The 16901-nt window shown below is 41.4% G+C and overlaps 1 protein-coding gene across 1 annotated transcript; it reads right to left on the bottom strand.

Moving 5' to 3' along the window:
- Nucleotides 1-1154: 1154 nt before the first annotated feature.
- Nucleotides 1155-16648, bottom strand: LOC118400997 (S-adenosylmethionine sensor upstream of mTORC1-like). The gene is made up of 5 exons (XM_035798082.2): nucleotides 16351-16648; nucleotides 5496-5637; nucleotides 5166-5297; nucleotides 4851-4965; nucleotides 1155-4471 (listed from the first exon to the last, which is right to left on the bottom strand). The coding sequence occupies exons 1-5, from the start codon at nucleotides 16508-16510 to the stop codon at nucleotides 3839-3841; spliced, it is 1182 nt and encodes a 393-aa protein (XP_035653975.1). The 5' UTR covers nucleotides 16511-16648; the 3' UTR covers nucleotides 1155-3838.
- Between the last annotated feature and the right edge of the window lie 253 nt (nucleotides 16649-16901).

Below are 16901 nucleotides of genomic sequence, written 5' to 3' on the forward strand. Positions count from 1 at the left end.
ATTGTCAAAGACCCCAGCCACAGACTGTTCTCTCTACTACCGCATGGCAAGCGGTACCGGAGTGCCAAGCCTAGGACAAAAAGGCTTCTCAACAGTTTTTACCCCCAAGCCATAAGACTCCTGAACAGGTAATCAAATGGCTACCCGAACTATTTGCATTGTGTGCCCCCCCCCAATCCCTATTTTACGCTGCTGCTACTCTGTTTATCATATATGCAGTCACTAACTATACATTCATGTACATACTACTTCAATTGGGCCGACCAACCAGTGCTCCCGCACTTTGGCTAAGCGGGCTATCAGCCTGACTAACCGGTGTCTGTTTATAGCCTCGCTTCTGTTTATAGCCCGTCTTTTTACTGTTCTATTTCTTTACCTTTTTTGCACTATTGGTTTGAGCCTGTAAATAAGCATTTCACTGTAAAGTCTACACTTGTATTCGGCGCATGTGACAAATAAACTTTGATTTTACTGCTCTAATTACATTGGTAACCAGTTTATAATAGCAATAAAGCACCTTGGGGGTTTGTGGTATACCACTGCTAAGTGCTGTATCCAGGCACTCTGCGTTGCGCCATGCTAAGAACAGCCCTTAGCCGTAGTATATTAGCCATATACACCACACCCCCTCGGGACTTACTGCTTAATTATATAGACGACCAACCTTTTCTCACGAGCGCACTGCTGGTTCCAAAACAACCTCTCTTTTGAAGAGTTCTTCAAAACCACCCCTGAAGTCTACAAAGGTAAAAAAAAAAAAAAAATGGCAGAGTATATATATATTCTTAAATTAACCTTAATTTTTAAAAACCTTATATTATCCCACAGGATCCAAACCTTTTCTTTTTAAGAGTGCAGTCAGTGATAGTTTGCCTTGGGCCGGCTCCAATACCAGCAAGTGAAGAAGAGAGCCCATCTCATGAAGCCTGGTGATCAATAACAAATCAGTCTACAGTAGCAACAACTTGACATGTAGCACATCTAGAACTACTGTAAAATTATTCTCATCAACCTGAAAATTCAAACTACAATAGAAGTGAAACCTACTACACTTTGCTATAATAAATATGACCAATACAACAACTCAAGTTCACCTCAGTCCTATAAAAATAAAAAAAAAACAGAATGGAGTACACAATAAAATCAGACATGGAAGCTGCATTAACATTCATTTATAAAATAGAACAACAACCATGCACACATTGTCCTGCAATTGTCAAAATCCTTAATACTGAAAATGAAGCTGTTTATGAAAGTAATGGAATCAAACGCTTGGAAGACAGATACAAGGATGAGTATGTCACTAATTGCTTACTGGTACAATTCACAACCCTCAAGCAAATTATTTGTCATGAGAAATGTCTGTCTTTTCTGTTAAAGATAAATAGTTTAAAGTACATCAAACATGAACTGACGAGAAAGTTATCTAGTTACAATGGATGTATAGCAAGTTGAAAGCTATATGTAATTATTATCAATGACAAATTACATCCTTCAAACAAAAAATACATTGTTCTTAGGGTAAAGCATTGAGCCAATTATACTTTTAAGTGGTAGCTGGTAGCTCATTTGTACAGTTGCACATAACACAATTATTTGGCAAAGAAAACCCATTGTATACTGCCAAGTGAAAAGTATGAGTTCTCTAACATATGGGCATGAGAACCAGGACTGCAAAAACATTACCGGGGATAAGTAAGGCACCTTTAGGATTTCAGGTAAACTGATGTGAGAACATTAGGGTACAGGTACATCATACTGGTTATATTCACAGGGGTACGTCCCAAATGGCACCCTATTCCCTACATAGTGGACTAATTTTGACCAAGGGAATAGGGTGCCATTTTGGGAAGCAGCCTATACCCCCCATGACAGGAATCACATGACTCATGGCAGCTGAGAGATTAGTCTACTATTTATGAAGTACAGTGCCACACACAAGTACATTACAACAAACACTCATGCACACTCAACCTACATATCTCCACACACACACACAAAAAAACAAAAATATCATTACAAATATATAACAAAATGAGTATTTGTGTGCTAGTGTCATTGAGAACAACACAGAAACCTTCCCCATAAGGATACAGTACAGGATACACCTGGCTATTGCTAAAATGCACTTTGAGATCAGAGATTGCATGACTAAAGATGAGACCGTGTGGTATTAGTGCAAAACCTCATTGAGGCAAATCTTTTGGAGTTCATAAGACCATTTTGACAACTGTTTGGAGTTAATACATTTCTTTAAGCAGAGTACACACTAAGTACTTTCATGTTGTGGTTGAAAATACATATAAAAGGGATAGTCAAATTAACTTACTGATGCAATGAATGACTCAGTATTTGTTGATACTATGCTTATTCTGCCAACCTATGAATGAAAAAGTAAAGACAAAAAAAAAAAAAAACATTTTGAATTCAACAATTCTTCCTACGGCCAACGTTGCTCACCTCAGATATTAAGTACTTTAAAGGAAATTAGGTAAAACTGATAGCTAAAGCTGGTGTCTTAGTCGATATGTGTTTCACTTCAGTGGACATAGTGTGGTCAGTATAATTTCTCTAGTTACCAGTACCTATAGAGAAGCCAACAGTTACCTATAAAGAAGCCAAGGCATCACTAGAGACCTATTATTAATCAGATAATGAAGCCTAAATATTGTTCCACAAAAGTTTTTTTCTTTTTTCTTTTTACAAATAAGGTTGTATTGAACATTGAAGGTAAGCTAACATCTGTGCATATGTACATAGCAGTTTCTTCACACCAGCAGAGAAAATAGAGCAAATGACTATTTTGCAACACTCGTACCATGGTATACTATGAAAAACCCCCAACAGTTTCACATTAGGAAAAGTTGTATTTTGTAGTATATATATATTTTTTTACCTTTAACTAGGCAACGTAACTACATACGCCTACCTTAAGGTACTGAAAATGCTACAAATATCACTTTAATTGTTATGAATCAGTGAAAAAGATGCTGAAATAAAATGGCGTTGCCACACATCGTGTTGGACAAAACCAGTGTTCAAAAGTGAACAAAATCACATAGTTTGAGTACAACAATTTGTTTTTTGTTTTTTTGTTTTTTGGAAAACTAAATGCACGCCAAGAATTAGAGAAAGCCGTGCCTGATTTACAGAAACAAGCTTATCCCTCTTTCCATCTCAATCTTTCCACTAACCAAACCTGACAAACCTCTGTGGTATCGGTCTCTTTAAGAGCGATTTAAAGTCAGCGGCTTGCTGGCACTGAAGCACATTCACCGTTTAACTACTAAAACAAAGCCTTTGAAAGGTTGATTGTCTTCTGTAAGTAGAGCGTGACAGATCAGAAAGATGGGATGAAATGCAAGGGGTAGGTTAACTACATCTATCCTGAGGGCATTCAGCTACCATGTCTTCATTAAAAAAAAAAACTCATTTATTGTGTGTGCAGTTGTGTTGAGAGACTAACCATGTAAGATATCGAATAATAAACAACTCACTTATGTAAACGTATTTTTCTTCCAATCTGTGCAAACTGCGTTGTTTAGTTAAGGGAAAAGAAGAGTGTGAGAAGAATGCAGCAGGTTCATTTGGCAGCGCAGCAGTTGGGGACAGAGACAGCCGGTCTCAAATTGCTCCCCATCCCTCCCACTTGCCCCTCCCATGTTGCATGTCTGAAGGCTCTGGTTAGGTATAAGCAGTGCAGTGGCAAAGCTACAACAATATTGCTTTCCTCCTTACAGATCTGCAAACATTGAAAGGTTAGGGCCAATGGGAGCCTTAGGGATTGAATAAGGACTTTGAGAGAGAGAGTAGCTAGTAGGGGTTTAGCTAGTCTAGCTCAGCTCTGCAGCAGTATGGGGTCCTCCAGCTCGTGTAGGAAGGGCAAGGAACTGCTCTGACTCTCTCCTGAATCCGAGTCGTAGGGCGTGTCTGGCAGCTCCGTGAAGCCCCACGCCAGCTGGTCGTCCTCGAAGACGGAGTGCGCCTGAACCAGCACGTCGGTGTAGTCCTCCTCCTCGTGGGATTGGAAGTCCTGAGGGATGTAGATCATCTCGGGGTAGTTACGGCTAACCAGGTCGCTGGTGGTGGTCAGGGACACCTTGCGGAAGGCGATGAGGTGCATGTGGGAGAACTTAATGTACTTGCAGCGCCTGAAGCCCAGTGACTCCACCGCCACGCGCCAGCTGCGCATCATGAGGGCGTGGCGGTTCTGGTGGGAGGAGTCGGGGGTGATGATGAGCAGCAGGCCGTGCAGTTCCAGCAGCTCGTGGGCCTTCTTGCAGCAGATCCAGCGCTGGTAAGGCGAGGGGAAGTAGGAGAGGAGCAGGGAGAAGACCACCACGTTGAAGAGCTGGGCGGGCAGTGCGTCGATGGGGCTACACAGCTGTCTCAGGAAGGCTTCCACTGCGTCACCAGCCAGCTGCAGGGGCTGCTGAAGCTGGAGGTTAAGGAAGTCACACTTGTATACACTCTGGGGTAGGGGGGGGAGAGAGAGCAGAAACAGATACTTTAGAGTAACTCCCAAAAGATTATCATCAAGTTGCAGTATTTTAGACCCACATTTAAAACACACCGTTCTTATTCCATTTGGTTACCCAAATCACTCTATGCTAATATTCTGCCAGTTCCTTCACAGCAGGTCAGGTTTCATTGCAGTCAAGCATCGAAACACTCACTGCCAAGGGGCGGCATTGTTTTGTGGTCTGATATTCACACAATGAACTAACTACCTGTCGAGAAAACCCCTGACATTATGTCGCAGCCGTAGAGGAGTGAGTAAGACAGTAAGAGTCAGGATTTTTATAAAGCCTGGACCGAGGGATTGACCACTGACTGTAAATCCTTCATACCTCGACCGCAGGCACTATGTCAATACCGACTGTGAGGAACTCGTCAAACTTCAGGAAGGGGTTAAAACAGCTGCCAACGTCCAGCAGCCGCATTTTACCAAGCTGGGAGATGGACCTGAAAGTAGAGAAATCAGAGGCATTAAAGAGTTAGACTCAACACTGACACACAGGGAGTGTGCTGAATGAGAGCAGTGGCTAATAGAAGTCAATATGAATATTGAATGTCAATTATGAACATACAACAGAGCATGCTGAAGTTGGGGGAAAATAATCCTGAAAATCATCAGGGTCAGCAGGGTTGTAACAGTGCAGTACCTGGGGATGAAGGAGCTATAAGGCTGGGTACTCAGAGTTGCAGCTGAGGTGGCTATGGCAAGCCTGGCACTCTTCTCATCCTTCTCCAACATTCTTTTCATTCCACCATCCAGGAAATACTCCTGACAAACACTGGAAAAACAGTCCCAAAACATCATACATCATGGTATTGATGGCTCACCGCTAAAACGACACAGATGTTCAGAAATTCAACGAGCAGAAGTTAGGATTCACCCCACAGCGTTGACATCGAAAAGGCTTGATCGCACCTAACATAGTGCATTGGAGTTCTGAGCTAGTACAGAGCTGCCAGAGGTTTATTTGTTTTACCTGCGGCACCACTCGATGCGGCCCTCTCCCTCACAGGTCTTGGCCCAGTGGTTGTCGGCCAGGTTCTTCATGGCCAGGGCATATTCACTCAGAGTCTGCTCATCCTCACAGTGCTCTCGCCAGATCTTCTCAAAATCCCCCACTGTGGAAAGAACAAGATACATTTTTTAAAAAGGCAGGAAGAAGGTACAAACAGAGAAAATAAACCAAACACGCCTACCTCACAATATACAGTATGACATAGCAAAACAAGTAAGCACAAGAGATTTGTTTCCCCATTTCATTTCATCACATTCAAATGCATCATGAGTAAATGGTAAGAATTGAAATTGAAAGTCCTGTCAGTTTTGTTTCTAAAAATGGCATGCAAGCATAGTACATACAGTACCAGTCAAAAGTTTGGACACACCTAGTCATTCAAGGTTATTTTTTACATTGTAGAATAATAGTGAAGACATCAAAACTATGAAATAACACATATGGAATCATGTAGTAACCAAAAAAGGGTTAAACAAATCAAAATATATACGTTAGATTCTTCAAAGTAGCCACCCAAACCATCTCAACCAGCTTGGATTGAGGTCCCACATATGCTGAGCACTGATTAACTGGATTGAGGTCAAGGGATCAAGGTCATGATGCAGCACTCCACTCTCCTTGGTCAAATAGCCCTTACAGAACCTGGGTGTGTTGGGTCATTGTCCTACAAAAAAAAAAAAAAAAAAAAAAAAAAAAGTCCCACTAAGTGCAAACCAGATGGGATGGTGTATCGCTGCAGAATGCTTTGGCTGGTTAAGTGTGCCTTGAATTCTAAATCACAGACAGTGTTACCAGCAAAGCACCCCAACACATCACCTCCTCCATGCTTCACGGTGGGAACCACACGTTAAGATCATCCGTTCACCTACTCTGCGTCTCACAAAGACATGGCAGTTGGAAAAAGAAATCTCACATTTGGACTCATCAAATGAAAGGACAGATTTACACCAGTCTAATGTCCATTGCTCATGTTTCTTGGCTCAAGCAAGTCTCAACTTCTCATTGGTGTCCTTTAGTAGTGGTTTCTTTGCAAAAATTCAACCATGAAGGCCTGATTAACGCAGTTTCCTCTGAACAGTTGATGTGTTTGTTAGTTGAACTCTGAAGGATTTATTTGGGCTGTAATTAGAGGCTGGTAACTCTAATGAACTTATCCTTTGCAGCAGAGGTAACTCTGGGTCTTCCTTTCCTGTGGCGGTCCTCATGAGAGCCAGTTCCATCATAGCGCTTGGTGGTTTTTGCGATTGCACTTGAAAAAAACTTTAAAAGTTATTTTCTGGATTGACTGACCTTAATGATGGATTGTCATTTCTCTTTGCTTATTTGTGCTGTTCTTGCCATAATATGGACTTGGTCTTTTACAAAATAGGGCTATCTTCTGTATACCAACTGTAACTTCTCACAACACAGCTGATTGGCTCAAACGCATTAAGAAGGAAAGAAATTCTCAAATTAACTTTTAACAAGGCACACCTGTTAATTTAAACACATTCCAGGTGACTACCTCATGAAGCTGGTTGAAAGAATGCCAAGTGTGCAAAGCTGTCATCAACGCAAAGGGTGGCTACTTTGAATAATCTTAAATAGAAAATAGATTGATTTGTTAAACTAATTTTTAACTACTACATGTGTGTTATTTCATAGTTTTAATGTATTCAATATTATTCTACAATGTAGAAAATTGAAAAAAATAAAAACCCTGGAATGAGGTGTCCAAACTTTTGACTGGTATTGTACATTGTGTAGACAATAAGCCAACATTAACATGTACCTACTTGTAAAGTTATATATTTCTTTTTACATTAATTCAAGAGGAATCACTATCATTCAGCCCCACACAGGCTAACACAACATTGCTTCAACATTTTCTAAAAACAGTTACTCATGTCATCCTTCCAGCATTATAGAGGTATAGCTGAAAACCAGACTTTCTATATATATATATATATATATATATATATATATATATATATATATATATATATATATTATATATATACAGCAGAATGTGTTTAGCCTGTGTGAGCAAACATCCTGATAAAGAAATCCCATGACTACAAGAGGAAAGAAAGCGATATCAGATTGGCAGAAATAAAAACCAAAAGACGACCGGTTGGAATAAACAGCAGTGCCCTAGTACAAAGCATGACTACTGTGGTACCAATGCCAAGCAGACCAGATCATGCTTTACTTATTAACTAATCATGGCGTCAGCTGACAGGACAACTGCCCAGTGTCTTGTCTTTCAAGACCAGTTGCTAGGCCAGTCAGTCCTTCTGCTGGTAGAGTGGAAAATACCGGTTGTATGCCGTTTTTAAACTTGTGTGATGAGTGCAACACAGTGAGAAATAGACCTAGGCTATTCATAGATGTCGCTATTTTTCCACCAGGCCGGTATCTAGCCAAACCGATGCTAAATAAACCAAATGAAAACATTGAGTGGCTATTAGACCTATATTCTGTCCAGGTTGACAACCACATTCCAGTATTTGCAGCCGAGCTACACACAGAACGCAGAGCTCCATTACGGTTAGACTAAAACTGAAAATGTGGCCCTGGACATTCTTCCAGTAAGATTAGCCAATGTTACATCCAAAATAGCTGAAGTTGACACGAGAGACTTGCCTCATGATAAACAATCTGTTAAGAATAGGATTACTGGCAGATTCCTCAATTGGTTGTCTCAACAACCCTACATCTGAATGCAAGACTAATTCCTACAAAAGGCCAATAAACTGAATTGAACCAGAAATGCATATCATGTTTTTACACAATCTTTAGGCCTATAGGCTACACTTATCTTTCCTCCCCAATTATATAGGCCTATGTGTAAAACAGCCGAGGTAATAGAACAACTACTCTGGTGTAGAAAAAAAATTAACAGAAAAGTGAAATCCAAGAAAATATATATATATTTTTAAAGATCTGCTGTCGGGATGAAATGGAAGAGGTATGCATGTACAGTACCAGTCAGAAGTTCAGACATACTTTCTCATTATTTTTACTATTTTCTACATTGTAGAAAAGTGAAGACGTCAAAACTATGAAATAACACATGTGGAATCATAAAGTAACCAAAAATGTGTGGAACAAATCAAAATATATTTTATATATTCGAAATTCTTCAAAGTAGCCACCCTGCGCCTTGATGACATCTTTGCACACTCTTGGCGCTCTCTCAACCAGCTTCATGAGGTAGCCACCTGGAATGCATTTCAGTTCATTTGTAGAATTTCTTTCCTTCTTAATGCGTTTGTGCCAATCAGTTGGGTTGTGACATGGTTGGGGTAGTATACAGAAGATAGCCTTATTTGGTAAAATTCCAAGTCCATATTATGGCAAGAGCAGCTAAAATAAGCAAAGAGAAACGACAGTCCATCATTACTTTAAGACATGAAGGTCAGTCAATCTGGAATAGTTCAAGAACTTTGAAGGTTTCTTCAAGTGCAGTCGCAAAAACCATCAAGCGCTATGATGAAACTGGCTCTCATGCGGACCGCCACAGGAAAGGAAGACCCAGAGAGGATAAGTTCAGTTGAGTTACGGGCCTCTGAAATTAGAGCCCAAATAAGTTCAAGTAACAGATACATCAACAACTGTTCAGAGGACACCAAGTGAATCAGTCCTTTGTGGTAAAATTGCTGCAAAGAAACCACTACTAAAGGACACCAATAAGAAGAAGAGACTTGCTTGGGGAAAGAAACACGAGGAATGGACATTAGACTGGGGGAAATCTGTCCTTTCATCTGATGAGTCCAAATGTGAGATTTTTGGTTCCAACCGCCGTGTCTTTGTGAGACGCCAAGTAGGTGTGTGGTTCTCACCATGAAGCATGGAGGGGGAGGTGTAATGGTGCTTTGCTGGTGACACTGTGATTGGTTTAGAATTCAAGACACACTTAACCAGCATGACTACCACAGCATTCTGCAGCAATACACCATCCCATCTTGTTTGCCCTTTTTGGGACTATCATTTGTTTTTCAACAGGACAATGAGCCAACACACCTCCAGGTTCTGGAAGGGCTATTTGACTAAGAAGGAGAGTGATGGAGTGCTGCATCGGATTACCTGGCCTCCACAATCACCCGACCTCAACCCAATTGAGATGGTTTGGGATGAGTTGGACCGCAGAATGAAGGAGAAGCAGCCAACAAGTGCTCAGCATGTGGGAACTCCTTCAAGACTTTGGAAAAACATTCCAGGTGAAGCTGGTTGAGAGAATGCGAAGTGTGTGCAAAGCTGTCAAAAGCAAAGGGTGGCTACTTTGAAGAATCTAAAATATATTTTTATTTGTTTAACCCTTTTTTGGTTACTACATGATTGCATGTGTTATTTCATAGTTTTGATGTCGTCAATATTATTCTACAATGTAGAAAAGAAAAGAAAAACTCTTGAATGGGGCCACAGTTTCTCCTGACCCCTCCTGTCTCAGCCTCCAGTATTTATGCTGCAGTAGTTTGTGTCGGGGGGCTAGGGTCAGTTTGTTATATCTGGAGTACTTCTCCTGTCCTATTCGGTGTCCTGTGTGAATCTAAGTGTGTGTTCTCTAATTCTCTCCTTTCTTTCTCTCTCTCTCGGAGGACCTGAGCCCAAGGACCGTGCCCCAGGACGACCTGACATGATGACTCCTTGCTGTCCCCAGTCCACCTGACTGTGCTGCTGCTCCAGTTAACTATTCTGCCTTATTATTATTCGACCATGCTGGTCATTTATGAACATTTGAACATCTTGGCCATGTTCTGTTATAATCTCCACCTGGCACAGCCAAAAGAGGACTGGCCACCCCACATAGCCTGGTTCCTCTCTAGGTTTCTTCCTAGGGAGTTTTTCCTAGCCACCGTGCTTCTACACCTGCATTGCTTGCTGTTTGGGGTTTTAGGCTGGGTTTCTGTACAGCACTTTGAGATATCAGCTGATGTACGAAGGGCTATATAAATAAATTTGATTTGATTTGAATGAGTAGGTGTCCAAACTTTTGGACTGGTACTATATATATGCATGTATGTATGGCCTATAAATATATGTGTGTGTGGAGAGAAAACAGGTGCACATGTTTACTGGCTGAAAATTGTCAGAACTGCATGTGCTTTATTTCGGTCTTGCTCTGGCTGTGTCAGGGTCGATCATAAGTGAAATGTATGCATCCCTTCATGGGTAGTGTGATGTGTATGGCAGATATTCACTTGCAGTCATTTGCGGCTGTCAAAATGTATCTTCCATCTTCCTTTTTGCGAGAACATAACAAGGACTACATGAAATACAGAGCGCACAAAACATTAAGAATACATTCCTAATATTGAGTTGCACCCGCCACACAGAGCATTAATGTCTTTTTTTTTTTTTTTTTTCATTTTTAAAACATTTTTTAAAGGTCACATTGGTCAAATTGTCAAGAAAGACTACTAAAGTGTGACTTTGTCCTTGTGTTTCTTGGCTAGTTATATTATTTTGTTCACATGCTAGGTTGTTTTTCAATGTTAGTTTAAAGCTACAATATGAAACTTTTTGGCCGATCGGACCAAATTCACAAATGTGTGTTAGAGATCTGTCACTCATGGAAAGTCAGTCTAAGAAGCAGTAGATTTGTTCTATGCGCTATTTCTATGCTTCCCATTAAGTTCCGTTTTTGCTTCTTTTACCTTCAGTTTTGTACAACAGCTTCAAAAAGCTGAATAGACAAAATGTTTGATTATGGAAAAGATATTTCATGACAGTGTAGATGGTACAATGATGTTCTATACTATAATTGCTTGTTTTGTCACAAACTGAAATTAGGCTATTAGAATTTTTGCAACCAGGAAATTAGAGTGATTTCTGCATTGTGCATCTAAGTTTGCTTGAGATTTTTTTCACAGACAAGCGAGTGCCCAAGTTACCATGGTAACGGCCAGTCCCTTAAAACGGCAGCTGAACATTTCTCTCACCTAATGATTGCAATTGAATCATAAATAAAATAAATGCATGAACTTTGTCAATTCTAATCATTAAAACATTCAAATACTTTAATTGTTCTCCCAGATTCATTTGTGTGCTTCTACATTTCTATTTAGGAGCACATTATGTACTCCTTGCAAAAAATGTCAGCGTAGAGCACTGAACTAAAAAAATAAATGTCCTCTCACTGTTAGCTGTGTTCATTTTCAGCAAACTTAATGTGTGTAAATATTTGTATGAACATAACAAGATTCAACAGCTGAGACATGAACTGAACAAGTTCCACAGACATGTGACTAACAGAAATTGAATAATGTGTCCCTGAACAAAGGGGGGGGGGGGTGTCAAAATCATAAGTAACAGTATCTGGTGTGGCCCCTAGCTGCATTAAGTACTGCAGGGCATCTCCTCCTCGTTGACTGCACCAGATTTGCCAGTTCTTGCTGTGAGATGTTACCCCACCCTTCCAACAAGGCACCTGCAAGTTCCTGGACATTTCTGGGGGGGGGGGAATTGGCCCTAGCCCTCACTCTCCGATCCAACAGGTCCCAGACGTGCTCAATGGGATTGAGATCCGGGCTCTTTGCTGGCCATGGCAGAACACTGACATTCCTGTCTTGCAGGAAATCGCACACAGAACGAGCAGTATGGCTGGTGGCATTGTCATGCTGGAAGGTCATGTCAGGATGAGCCTGCAGGAAGGTTAACACGAGGGAAGAGGATGTTTTCTCTGTAACGCACACCGTTGAGATGGCGCTTGTTGTCATTGCAGGCAGTCCGATGATGCTGTGACACACCGCCCCAGACCATGACGGACCCTCCACCTTCAAAATCGAATCCCGCTCCAGAGTACAGACCTCGGTGTAACGCTCATCCCTCCGACGACAAACGTGAATCCGACAATCACCCGCGGTGAGACAAAACCGTAACTCGTCAGTTCAGTGACGGTGGGTTTGTGCCCATAGGCGATGTTGCCGGTGATGCCAGGTGAGGACCTGCCTTACAACAGGCCTACAAGCCCTCAGTCCAGCCTCTCTCAGCCTATTGCGGACAGTCTAAGCACTGATGGAGGGATTGTGCGTTCCTGATGTAACTCGGGCAGTTGTTGTTGCCATCCTGTACCTGGCCTGCAGGTGTGATGTTCGGATGTACCGATCCTGTGCAGATGTTGTTACACGTGGTCTCCCACTGTGAGGACGATCAGCTGTCTGTCCCGTCTTAGGCGTCCACAGTGGCATGTTGGCGTCCACAGTGGCATGTTGATTAATTGTTTATGGTTCATTGAACAAGCATGGGAAAGTGTTTAAACCCTTTTACAATGAAGATCTGTGAAGTTTTTTGGATTTTTACAAATTATCTTTGAAAGACAGGGTCCTGAAAAAGGGACGTTTCTTTTAATGCAGAGTTTATAATTATAAATAAGCAATATGACGCAGCCTTTTGTGGCAGGGTAGCCACTTTGTTGATTCTTGATGTTCAGTAGTAAAACTGTTCTTATTATTCTATCTATTTGAACATAAATTGGTTAAAGATGCAGGTTACAGAAATGAAATTAAGCAATACACCCCATTACTTCTTACTAGTAATACATTTCTTGTTTTAGAAAAGCAGAAAGCATGCTCATCCAGCGCGAGCGTGATGTAATTACACCAAATATTTTCACTGGTAAAAAAAAAAAATCTGAGCGGAGGGTAGATTTATAAAAAATAAAAATGACCTCCCCACAGTGGCTTGTGGACCAAAAAGGAAAAATCTCCCACCCTGGTCATGGAAAGAGCAGGTGTCCTTAATGTTTTGTATACTCAGTGTTTTATTTATTTCACCTTTATTTAACCAGGTAGGCAAGTTGAGAACAAGTTCTCATTTACAATTGCGACCTGGCCAAGATAAAGCAAAGCAGCTCGACACATACAACAACACAGAGTTACGCATGGGGTAAAACAAACATACAGTCAATAATAGAGTAGAAAACTAAGTCTATATACAATGTGAGCAAGTGAGGTGAGATAAGGCAGGTAAAGTTTTTTAAAAAAGGCCATGGTGGCAAAGTAAATACAATATAGCAAGTAAAACACTGGAATTGTTGATTTGCAGTGGAAGAATGTGCAAAGTGGAGATAGAAATAATGGGGTGCAAAGGAGCAAAATAAATAAATAAATACAGTAGGGAACGAGGTAGTTTGTTTGGGCTAAATTATAGATGGGCTATGTACAGGTGCAGTAATCTGTGAGCTGCTCTGACAGCTGGTGCTTAAAGCTAGTGAGGGAGATGTGTTTCCAGTTTCAGAGATTTTTGTAGTTCGTTCCAGTCATTGGCAGCAGAGAACTGGAAGGAGAGGCGTATATAGTCTAGTAGCAGAGAAAACAGTCTATGACTTGTATGGCTGGAGTCTTTGGCAATTTTTCGGGTCTTCCTCTGATACCGCCTGACACAGAGATCCTGAATGGCAGGGAGCTCAGCCTGGGCTGTCTGCACCACCTTCTGTAGCACGTTGTGGTCAAGGACGGTGCATTTGCCATACCAAGCGGTGATGCAGCCAGTCAAGATGCTCTCAATGGTGCAGCTGTACAACTTTTTGAGGATCCGAGAGCCCATGCCAAATCCTTTCGGCCTCCTGAGGGGGAAGAAGTGCTGCCGTGCCCTCTTCACGACTGGGTGTGTGTGGACCATGTTAAGTTCTTAGGGATGTGGATGCCAAGGAACTTGAAGCTGGGGGCATGTGGATGGGGGCATGCGCTCCCCTCTTTTTCCCTATAGTCCACAATCAGCTCCTTGATCTTTCTGACGTTGAGGGAGAGGTTGTTGTACAGGCACCACACTGCCAAATCTCTGACCTCCTCCCTGTTGGCTGACTCATTGCAGCAGTCGGTGATCAGGCCTACCACCGTCATGTCGTCAGCAAATTTAGTGATTGTGTTGGAGTTGTGCGTGGCCACGTGGTCGTGGGTCAACAGGGAGTACAGGAGGGGACTACGCACACACTCTTTAGGGGGCCCAGTGTTAAGGGTCAGTGTGGCAGGTGTTGTTGCCTACCCTTAGATTCAAGCACAAAGACCAGGGAGGTTTTCAATGACTCACAAAGATCACCTATTGGTAGATGGGTTAAAAATTACATAGATATTGAATATCATGGAGCATGGTGAAGATATCTCCTGCATCAAAGTTAAGAAGAATACCTGTATCCTTGTTGTGACTAGATGTACTGATACACCTTCTTTGCGAGACATTGGAAAACCTCCCTAGTCTTTGGGGTTGAATCTGTTTGGAACTCATTGCTCGACTGAGGGACCTTACAATTATCTGTATGTGTTGGGTACAGAGATTAGGTAGTCATACCATGAGGCCAATTGTGACGTTAACACATTTAAAGTTACAAAGTTGAATGGCTGTGATAGGAGAAAACTGAGGATGGATCAACAACATTGTAGTTAATCCACAATACTAACCAAATTGACAGAGTGAAAAGAAGGAAGCCTGTTCATGCATCCTGTTTGCAACAAAGAACTAAAGTAATACTGAAAAAAAAGTGGCAAAACAATCCACTTTTTGTCCTGAATTCAACACAATAAATACCACTACCCATATTTTCAAGCAAGCTGCATCTTGTTGTGGGTATGCTTAATTGTTAAATACTGGAGAAGAGTTGTTCAGGATTTAAAAAAATAAACAAACAGAATGGAGCTAAGCACAGGCAGAGGAAAACCTATTTCAATATGCCTTCCACCAGAGACTGGGAGATAAATTCACCTTTCAGCAGGACAATAACAAAACACAAGGACAAATCTACACTGGAGTTGCTTACGAAGAAGACAGTGAGTGTACCTGATTGACCAAGTTTCAGTTGACTTAAATCTACTTGAAAATCTATAGTAAGACCTGAAAATGGTTGTCTAGCAATGATCAACAACCAATTTGACAGAGCTTGAAGAATTTAGAAAATAATAATGTACAAATGTTGCACAATCCAGGTGTGGAAAGCTCTTAGAGCCTTACCCAGAGAAACTCACAGCTGTAATCGCTGCCAAAGGTGTTTCTACAAAGTATTGACTCAGGGGTGTGAATACTTACGTTAAATAGATATTTCAGGATTTCATTTTCAATATATGTGCAAAAATTTCTAAAAACATGTTTTCATTTTGTCATTATGGGGTAATGTGTGTAGATGGATGAGAACAAAATATATTAATACATTTAAATTCAGGCTGTAACACAAACAAGAAACAAAATGTGGAATACGTCAAGGGGTATGAATACTTTCTGATGGCACAGTTTCCGGTGTGTGACAATAAAACATATTTTCATATTTTTCTGTTCTGAAACTGAAAAGAACGAGGTGACACAAAAGCCATACAATCCAGGCTCACCTGTCTGACAGTGCCCATGAGCCAGAATGTTACGATCGAACAACCTTCCCAAATGACTATGACTGTAGGTAAGAAGAAGCCATTATGAATTTTGTTGCCAAATCATACAATAATATCCAAACAGGCCTAGTTGACGTTAGTAAATGCACACTGCAGCTTGAAATATTCCCAGGCGGCCCTGATCTAACGTTACATTAGTCTAGTTTGGGCATAAATAAAGTTAAATGTAGCCACACCAAGCTAGCCACCTAGCTACTATTGTATGACAATGTTTTTCTATACAGTACAGTCGAGCCTGACATGTTGCCCGTCACTTGCAGTATATGCGAGGCACCCCAAATAATAAAGAATGCTAGCAAGCTAGCTAATGTTACTTAGCTACGTTAGCGTTCTACTTGGGGCCTTATTTTCGCCAAATTTAATGGCCCGTTTGCTGAGACAGACCGGACCCCTGATTTTTTTTCTAGCGGGTTAAATTAACTGACGTTAGTTAGATAGAGCTAGCGACGCGTAACTACCTTCTCTGTATTTTCTTCTCAGTTTTCTATGGACATTCTTGACGACTCCGGACAGCTTTTCCTGCTCCTTCTTGCACCTCGTTTCTTTCGGAATAAGAACACAGACCGGCTCCAGTTCGGTTTCTGTATCTCCTGTCTCAGCAATGTTCACCGGGTCCATAGTCCTGCGCCGCTTCTCCTTCCTCACCAGAGCAAGGTTTTTATTTTTACAGACTAGCTACAACACTTCACATTCTAGGTTAACTACCGGTGCCAGCCAGCACACCAGGACCACAAGCGAACAACGTGCGTGCTGATTGGTTCCCCTGGACACACATGCTGCAGTGCTGACAGCTATATGACCAATCACAGAGCTGAAAACAGAAACACCTTCTGCGTTCAGTTGCATGCGTTATTTGCTGTTTAAATCGAAATAATAGCTCCACTGAGAGGTGGCAGCTTTATAATGTAGCCTATTGCTATCTAAAATGTGTGTGCAAATGAGGATGTATGGGTACAGGTTGCTCTGGTTTTAAAATATATCCACATTAGCTACTGTATGGAGGCCTTTC

This window comes from Oncorhynchus keta, chromosome 22 (genome assembly GCF_023373465.1).
Source record: "Oncorhynchus keta strain PuntledgeMale-10-30-2019 chromosome 22, Oket_V2, whole genome shotgun sequence".
Classification (NCBI taxonomy): Eukaryota; Metazoa; Chordata; class Actinopteri; order Salmoniformes; family Salmonidae; genus Oncorhynchus; species Oncorhynchus keta.